The sequence below is a fragment of the Salvia hispanica genome, chromosome 5, assembly GCF_023119035.1.
Source record: "Salvia hispanica cultivar TCC Black 2014 chromosome 5, UniMelb_Shisp_WGS_1.0, whole genome shotgun sequence".
Taxonomy (NCBI): domain Eukaryota; kingdom Viridiplantae; phylum Streptophyta; class Magnoliopsida; order Lamiales; family Lamiaceae; genus Salvia; species Salvia hispanica.
In genome coordinates, this window is record NC_062969.1 from 15406481 (window position 1) to 15416229 (window position 9749).

The window sequence follows — 9749 nt, forward strand, 5'->3', positions numbered from 1 at the left end:
TTTGAGCGACATTGAAACAATTAGAAATCTAAACAGTATTTTCATATAAATCACAACATTCATCCTTGAACAGATGCATACCAAAAAAAGGGTTTAGCGGTTTACATTAAGCTAAAAAATGCCAGGCATGATGCTAAGTACCATTTAGTCAAGAGCCATAGCTTCAGGACCCCCAGTAGCATCTTCCAATGCAGCCCTAGGCTCATCGATTGATGTTCTCATTTCCTCCATTAAACTCCTTTGTTCTTCCTCAATGGTGTTTTGTAATTCATCAACCTGTAATCAAGTATAGCAATCACCACACAGTGAGATAGTTGTAAAATTCGAAAGCTGCAATTCAACTGGATTTGACAACTCATTCCAGATCGATGACTAAACAGAATGATCTAATCCTGTCAACAACATTATTCCAAACCTCACTCATGATTACCATTTTCCAACCCTTAAATCTATGTTTTGTGATAACTCTTACTAAGGAACAATATCCACCGTTTGCACACTAAAAAAACAAAGAGAAACACTCTAAGGGAGGTTTTTTTTCACACAGAATTGATTCATTATGACAATGTAAGCTCAAAAGAGTTGATAACAGAAACAGAAAGAAGGTCATTCTTACGAGATAGTTCAATCCATCAGCATTCCCATTTGAGTGGAGTTGAGAGAAGGATAATGATATGACTGAAGGGAGAAAACTAATGACGGATAGGAAATAATTATGTTCAAAAGTGGACATAAGAAAGAGCATAAAAGGAAAACAAGAAGAGATCACCAAAGAGTTTCCATGTTGGATTGTGAATTGCTTGATCCCACAATGGGTTCTCAGAGGTTTTACTGAACACTAATGGGGCATTTGATAGCTATTTTGGGGAAAGTCAAGAGTTCTTATTTGGCCTTAATTGTGTGTTTGGTACATATGTTAGTCTTAGTAAATGGCCCATGCTACTTATATGGCATGGGCAAGCCCACCTTGAAGCCCATGTTTCAGCCTAGAAATTAACCCACCATTTTGGTGGGTTACACTAACAACTTGGGAGTTGAACTAGACTGTGGGATAAAAGTACCAAGATGTCCTCCATTCTCAATTTGTGATCGTGTGGAATATGAGGGCATTTTAGTCCACACAAAATTTAACATGGTATTTTATCTTTTGCACCAAACATGAATAAAGATTGGGTTAATTTTTCTAAACACACTAACTAGATACATAACTAGCACAAACCATTATACATATCATGGGCATTATCCTACCTAACCAAAACATGAATACCCTACCAAACAAGTCACAAAATGAAGGAACTTGACCATATGTATTGACTAAACTGTATTCAAAGTTCAGAACTTGTGAACTAAGAACAAACAGGAAAGAAGAGCTGGAGGAAAAAAAAAGCTCTTAGGTTCTTGCAGAACAATTTCATTTCATTTGAAGGATAATCCGAGATACCAGTTAAGTGATTAACATAGCTCATGGGGAGTCTAATGATACCTAAATAAAAATGAAAATGATACAGAAGAGGTTGATATAATAAATGAATTTCTGCAATAGGGTTTTGACTTAGAAGAGTGAAAATCACAATTTCAGTGTACTGCAATGGTTTTGGCAGATGAAATTCTACAAACAGCAAGACTTGTGCACAACTACCTTCATGAATCATGATAAACTGTTCAATCTCATGGTAGGTCCTAGCTTTCTAAAATAATCAGTTACACATCAAAATTCCATGCTTTCTGAAACATTTATGGGATTTATTCTCGAATTCAGTTTAAAATCATGCGTCCATGCAGAATATAACATAATTCTCCTAAGAACAGATATAAACAAAAGTCGTGCAAACAAATGATAGTACTCACCACATGCAACAGCAGCGAAAATTGCTTTTTGCGGAGTTCTAGTGTCCTCGAGCCAGAAGTGTTTTCTGATTCCAGGGATGCAATCTCCTGTTCAAGTTCTGTTATGGTTTTCTGTGTTGCTGATCTTGGTGGCTGCATAGCAATTAACTTCCTAATAGCTTCGCACTCCTCTTTGTGCTGCCTCTCAATCTTGCTATCCTCCAGCTGTTTCTTCAAATCTTCTATATCATCCTGTGCTAGCAAAATCTGTCGATTTATCTCATTTTTTAACTCGTTAAAGTTCTCCTTCTCTCTAACATTTGCATCGATGATCGCTTTACTCTTGAGCAGTGGAATTTCAAAAGTGTTCAGCTCCTGCAAGAAAGCTTTGGCAAGTCTTTCACAGTCGCCATGATTATCAGCATCTTTTTCTACCTCTACTGCGAAGGCTGTAAACTTCTTCTGAAGTTTCTTCAACGGCGGTTCACCTCTTGTCGTAGTTGTGCGGGTCAGAAGCCTGTGTTTGATTATAATGTCATCCTCAAGGGGGCCAAAAGCGTAGTGTGCGGCCACAGTCTCTCCCCTACCAGCAGTTTTCCTCCCTTTCAACATTTATATTGTTTGATTTTTTAACTCTGCAAGCAAAAGAATCCATCTACATCTGATCAAAAATTTAACAAGATCCAACAACAGCTTCGGGAAAAAAAAAATCAGATTAAGCACCTAAACATCACAAAATATCAGACAAATAATGGTACATCAACAAAATGGGTTGGGCATCAGGCATAATCTGAGCTAGGGCTGTCCAATTGAGTAACGGCAGATACCGAAAATCTCAATACGTACCCAAATCGGGTATCCGATCCTAAGAAATCGAATACCCGAAAAATTCGATTAGAAGAAAAAATTGAATATGTACATTTCAAGATTGTATTACAACCTAACACTTCCAATTTCCAAATCACACAACATCCAAAATGGCCAAAACCAAAAGCAAGAAGACAGTAAGCTTGCATAATTACAGTGCAGTTGGTGGCGAGCTCGTCGTCCGTGGTCGGCAGTCGGCGCCGAAATGGAGAGAACCGGGCGATGTGTGGCGTCGAAATGGAACGAGGCGCGGCGCCAGTAGACCAGTGATTGACGATGTGGAACGGAGAGGCGGCGGTCTCAACGGTGCCGTGAAATGGGAGAGGAGAGAAGGGTCCCGTCGGAGAGGGAGAGGGAAATGAAATAAGGTGGTAGACCTAATTTACACTTTTAATTTATTTTGACTTGGGTCAAAATCTGGAGATTCGGTAATACCCGATAACCGAATTTATAGAAAAATCAATACCCGATTCTGTATCTGTCATCCGAACTCCGGATATCGAGTATCCAATACCTGATAATTTTCAGAGGATTGGGTACGCGATAACCAAATTGACACCCCTAATTTGAACAAGACAACTAATATTTTGGTAAACCGAAACCTCAAAATAAAGAAACTGAACATAAGAGAATATAATTCAAATGTATTACGGGTATTGCCCATATCAGAGATTTGGAAGAAAAAAAAGTAGTTAACCAAATTCTTATGCGCTCATCGACTAAAAAAATGGGAAACCATCAATGATGCTCTTCCTTATCAAAATTATAACAAGTCGTATCACTACAAAAGAAAGTCGCATAAGAAACTCATAGAAGCAATAAAAAAGGATGACATATCATGTCCGAGCATTTCCTAATCGCAAAGAGTTCAATAGATGATCACTGATAAAGACAAAACTCATAATATATATACTATATTTGTCTCATAAAAATAGAGATAATTGGAATAACATGGATTTTAATGCATAATGGTAAAGTAGGAAAGCGATAGAAAGAAAAAGTTATTGGTATGCTAGTGAAAAATAAGTTTCACCTCGTTAGGGAAAAAGGAGTTACTAAAAATAAAAGTGAACTGTTTTTTTTGGAACCGACTAAAATGGAAAGAGTCTATTTTTATGGGATGAAGAAAGTATATATGAATTCATAAAAAAAACAAAAACAACAAAAAACTTCATATAAAACACTCGATTCATAAAATAATATTCAGAGGATGAATTGAGTAAACAAAACCCTCTATTTATATTTATATAAAAAAAAAAAATAAACCAAAACCTTATTGGGTTGCCTCCTAATACGCTTTTTGCATTGGTTTAAGGCCTATATTCAGTCGTTTTAAATGTCAAACTTACACGTTTTATACATTTTGATATTTTGATATGTTTTGTGAGAAATGTGTAAAATAGAGCTCAGAGCATCCGCAATGGATGCCCGATCTGGAGCCTGATAGCGCGAGATCGGGTTCGGTCGTCCTCGGGCACCCATTGCAGGCGGCCGATCGGACGCCCATTGCAACACCGAGCCCGACTACGCATTTTCATTTTTATTTTTATTTTTTGTCTATAAATATACCTTATTTTCACTCATTTCTCACACAACTCTTACACATCTCTCAACCCTCACACAACATCTCTTCAATCCAATATCTCTCTTTTACTCACTTTTCCAAAATGTTTCCCAGAGAAGATATAAGTCGGGCTATGGAACGCGCAATGTTTGTTTTCGGAAACCAGATTCTCACATGTATTCGTGCAATACAAGAGCAAGAGCAGGCCGAACAGCAGGTCCTGAGGCCCATCTGCCACCGGACATCCGTTCGTCGAGAGCATGGCCTAGCTCGTCAACGTCTGTTTGAGGACTACTTCGCCGATGAGCCCCGGTGGGGACCGACGGTTTTTCACCGATAGTTTAGGACGTGGCGAGAACTGTTTCTCCGCATTGTTCACGCGATGGAGGCGCGCGACGAATACTTCCAGCAGCGGCAAGATGCGGCCCACAGAATCGATCTATCCCCGCTTACAAAGTGCACGTTTGCGCTTCGTCAGTTGGCCTACGGCACCACGGTGGACATGTTCGACGAGTATCTTCACGTCGAGGATACAACTGGCTGGGAGTGGCTGGCAAAATTTTGTGAGGGCGTGACTGACGCCTTCGGCGCCACATATTTGCGCAAGTCGAATGTCGAAGATTGCTAGTTCCTGATGGGGATGCACGATAAGGTGCACGACTTTCCTGGAATGTTAGGGAGCATTGATTGTATGCACTGGATGTATAAGAATTGTCCGACAGCGTGGGAAGGCCAATTCACCAGTAGGTATAAGGGTATCCACCCGACGATGATCCTTGAACGTCTTGTTGATACGTCAGCCCACCTGCTGAGAATAACTACCACATTCTAGAGTGACATTAGAACCGAGATGAATTACGTTCTATTGATGCATCAGTCATACCTGTTGAGAGATATTAGGACCTTGTTGAAACTCGTTCTGTTGATGCATCGACTCCATCTCCACACTAGGACCTAGGACTTTGTTGAAGCTCGTTTCATTGATGCATCAACTATATCTGCCCTGAGACATAAGGGACTTTGTTGAAGCATGTTATGTCCCATTGATTCTACCTGCATCGAAATTAGACTATTAAATCTATTGATTATTGACTCAACTTATTTTGAACACAAGTATACCCGCAAGAATACGGGGCTAATGTAGCAAATAGTAAGCAAGAGTATCGTATCCACAAAGACAATAAGTATTAACCTAAGTACCACGAATCAATCTTAACTACTATCTAGAAGAATCAGAAGGTTTTGGTTTTCTAAATCTACTTGAAAGCAAAACATAAAAAATAATTGAAACAATTGGAAACAACTTAGCGAACTATAAGCAAATAAAAGGTAATGGATGTAGATCAAGGATGAGGAAGGTAGAATCCTACGGGATCGATAACAACTAAATTATGCTCAACTAAATTCCAAACTATGCCAACAAAGGGTCTTAAGGGTTATTAAACTATCACTAATGTAAAATTGTATCTTCTCTCAAAGCATACAATTTGTAGATTGCTACCTACAACCGAAGTCTCCTTCCTAGAACTAAGGCAACAACTCCTAATAGCTCCTAAGATACTTAGCTTCATTCAAAGGCTTAAATCTCTCGATTATATTGGCAAAGACGCCAATTTCTTCTCTTTCAAATTAAACTACTCACTTCTTAGTTCTTGTAGTAAAATCCACATGCATTTATAAGGTGATCAGTCAAATAAATGTATAAGCATAGAAGAAATCAAAATAACCACATGAGTCAAGGCATAGAAAAAGGAAATCAATTAAACATAAGAATCATTGTATCTCCCATGTAGAACTCTATGAAGGATTTAGCTACTCATGTTTAGAACATCCACAATGGATGCCCGATCTCACGCCCTATCGCCCGAGATCGGGCTCGGGCATGATCGGGCATCCTTTGCAGGTCTCGGTCATGCCAAAGGACGACCGAGAGTTCGGTCGCCCATTGCCGGGGCGCGCCCGAGCCCGAGCCGATCTTTTCCGTTTTTTTTTAAATTTCAAATTATTTAACCCTAATTTAAACCACTATAAATGCTCCATTTTCTTCACTTTTCACATACCAAACCTTTCACTTTCTCTTCTCTATTATCTCAATATCCACACTTTCAACAATGGATCCGAGTCAATTTCCAAACCCCCATAATGTCAACGACGATATGCCCATGTTTGGCGGAGGCGGCGGCGGCCGCGCCCGGTAACACGTTTCCTGAAGGAGATGGTCTAGCGAAAGAAGAAGCGAAGTGAGCAAGATTTACAAGGGGAATTGGCGTGACAAAGGAGTCAAAAGCCGAGGGCATTAAAGTCTTATCTATACCTCGTTGGGCCCCACTCAAACGCCTATAAATAGAAGAGCATGCAACGCAGGGATTATCAATTTTTTTTTTCACTCTTCTTAGCTCACACACTTACACACACTTGGGAATGGATCTGGGGTAGTCGGGAACGGAAGGTTACTTTCTTAGAAATTTCGTGGTTGGCAACACCGTCCGAGTGAGGGCGAAGATACAATTACTTTTAATTTCAGTTGTTTTGCTTGTTTTCACCGTCGAACTTCACTTTTGGGAGTCGACCTTGATGTTGATGATGCTTATTTGTCTTTCCGTTTGTTGATCTGCGCTTAGCAGTTAAATTTCAAGTAAATTTGCATAGATCTCTCTGCTGTTAGTTTATTTCTTCAAATGTTATGTCGATCTCTGTTTATTTTGATGTTGTGGTGTTTGATATGGAATTTGGTGACAGATCTGTGGTTATTTGAGTATTCGGAGTTCCTTGTTTAAATCTGACGAGATGAAGTGTTTCTGTTGGTTGGAGTTTGAGTCGGACGCTTGGATCCGGAGTGGATTTAGCGTCTGAGGTTGGATTTGACGTGTGGAAGGATAGTTGTTAGAAGGATTTTGTTTCTCTTTGTTTTTTTTAGATTGCTTCGTCTAGAGTATGCAGATCCGTTAGGTTCTTTGTTGTTTATGCATTAATTTGATTTAAAGGTCAGTTGCTCTGTTTTAAATTTCGCTCATGTTGAATTTCTCGAGAAGTTTTACGCAATTTGGTTGTAGAAGACGATGTCGCTGTTAGTTAGTACGAGAGTTAGTTATTCTGCCAACTTTTCATTCGTACCTCGCTTTTTCAGACATGGTCCCCACAGTAGGTTTATTTCCTAGGTCTAGTAGTGTAGTGGTTTTCTTAGATCAAGTGTCGGACAGTTAAATTTCCTTTACTACGCTCTTTCATGATTTTGCCTAGGTCTAGCTGTTAGCTTAAGAATTTTAAAGGTTCCCAAGTCAAGTTAATTTTGATTTTTCCTCAACCCAAGAAAATGCGTGGCAGCAGCCAACACCAAAAACACACCCAAATCCTTGAACATGAGTATTACGCATCCTTCTCTGTGGGATCGATCCCTACTTCCCTATACTAGGTTTAGTAAAGTGGTTGAGGGTTTTTGAAAAGAAGTGCTCTGTGTGTCCGACGACCGGGATTCCTCGCGTTCAACGAGTTCCTAGACCACGTGATCTAGTGGATTTGCTGGATCTAGGGAACCTGTTATTCCCTATTTTTGAATACACGCACACACACACTAGAGGGCTTCTCAAATGGCGCCGTTGCCGGGGATGGATGGCATTTGTTGTTATTTCATTTAAGGATTTGGAAATAAAATTTTGATTTCTGTTATTTTCTTTCTCTCTGACAGTTTATGAAAGCAGGCTTCCAATCTGGAAGTTGGGCAAGCTCATCTGGATCAGGGAGTGGCCAATACAAGTGGCGAGTCAAGGAATCTACATCTACCATCACCACCAGATCAGGTTTGAGGATGGAAGATCCATTTCCGTTCGAGTCAGAAAGTGAAAAGGAGTGGAATTCATCGACAGAGGAGAACCCAGGGACATCAACCGAACCAGAGCATTCCGAGACCGAGGAGGAGAAGGACCCAGATATGGCTCATCTACTAGACCCCGATCCGGAAATAGGGTCGCTCACCGCACATCTTGACGGTGAACCCGCTCATGCCATAGTCTCGAACCAACGGCGGAGGTCGATCGATATCAAGACCAATGTACTTGGAGTTCTACCTACTTTCTCTGGGCGAAGGAACGAATGCCCCTATGAATTCTTGAACGAGTTCGGTAAATTATGCAGCATTCAAAAGCGACCCAACGAGGCAACAGAGGAGGACTACCGTCTTCGAGCAATTCCGTTTGCTCTCAAAGGGGAGGCGAACACTTGGCTGCTAAGGCTTCCACCGGACTCGATCAACACGTGGAAGGATTTCAAACTGGAATTTCTGGACTACTTTTTTCCATCCAACAAGACGAATGCCTTGAAGAAGGAGATTCGGGGAGTGCAAGCAAGAATACGATGAGTCTCTGAGTTCTTATTGGTCCCGTTTCAAGGGGCTGTTGGATGCTTGTCCAAACAACGGGATGATAGAAGCAGAGACGTACTATTTGTTCTACGAAGGGGCAAACCCTGAATCAAAAGACTTGATGAACTCCTCGAGCGGGGGAAACTTTACTAAGAATAAGGCAAGTGAAGCTCGGGAAACCTTGGGGAGGCTGATCGAGGCAAAAAAAAGCCTATGATAACCCGCGAAGCATATTAAGGAGAGGATCAGCTAATGCAATGTTGGATCAAGAAGACAAGAAGGTGGAAGATAGGATCGATAAACTGGAAAAGGCCCTGCTAAATGCAATCGAGAAATACAATCCGCATGCTCCAGTGGAAATTGAGAAATCCCCTGGTCAAGAGGAAAGGCAACTGCAACCATACTACAGTCAGCCCTGCGAAGGGGAGTGTCAAGCTCAAGCAAATTCGATGGGGAGTTGGAATCCCGATGGAAGTTGGAATCAAGGAAGACAGAGGGACGCTCCATGGAGGACTCACCCAAACTTTAGATGGACTGACCATGATCAAAGCCAGCCACCTCCATTTCAGCTCACGAATTTTGCACACCCTCCGGAGAGGCAGTCCAACTGGTCAGGGAAAGGTCAAGAAGGACAATTGCAGCTGGGGTATAGGAATCAGGACCAAGCTAATTGGGGAAACAAAAATCAGAACAACCCAGGAAGCTCCTATGTGCCACCTCATCAGAGAAACAATCAAGGAAACTACCAGAACTCCCAACCGAATCATCAAGGGAATCAGATAAGGCTAATTTCATGCATCGGTAATGTGCAAAAAAATGTTATAAATTGCTGGGTCTAACACGTTTCCTAAGCCAGGTGTGTGAAGAAAATCGCTAGATCAAGGAAGTAATGAAGGAGATGGTCTAGCGAGAGAAAAGGACGAAATGAGCAGGATTTACAAGGAAAATTGGCGTGACGGGGGAGTCTACAGCTGAGGGCAACAAAGTCATTATCAATACCTCGCTGGACCCACTAAAGCGCCTATAAATAGAGAGGAGCATGCAGCGTAATGGAGATAGTTTTTCACTCTTCTTAGCTCATACATTTTTACACACACTTGGGAAACATTCTGGGGGATAATCGTGATAGGGGGG

At 40.9% G+C, this 9749-nt stretch overlaps 1 protein-coding gene across 1 annotated transcript; it reads right to left on the minus strand.

Annotated features, from left to right (window-relative positions):
* Positions 1-20: 20 nt before the first annotated feature.
* Positions 21-3105, minus strand: LOC125186480 (THO complex subunit 7A-like). The gene is made up of 3 exons (XM_048082850.1): positions 2850-3105; positions 1849-2462; positions 21-276 (listed from the first exon to the last, which is right to left on the minus strand). The coding sequence occupies exons 2-3, from the start codon at positions 2437-2439 to the stop codon at positions 145-147; spliced, it is 723 nt and encodes a 240-aa protein (XP_047938807.1). The 5' UTR covers positions 2440-2462; positions 2850-3105; the 3' UTR covers positions 21-144.
* Between the last annotated feature and the right edge of the window lie 6644 nt (positions 3106-9749).

Excerpts from the sequence above, each read along its gene's own strand:
- LOC125186480 (XM_048082850.1), bottom strand. The coding sequence starts at position 2,439 with ATGTTGAAAGGGAGGAAAACTGCTGGTAGGGGAGAGACTGTGGCCGCA. Across the intron at positions 277-1,848 it reads TTTCGCTGCTGTTGCATGTG|GTTGATGAATTACAAAACAC; the intron begins GTGAGTACTATC and ends ACTTGATTACAG.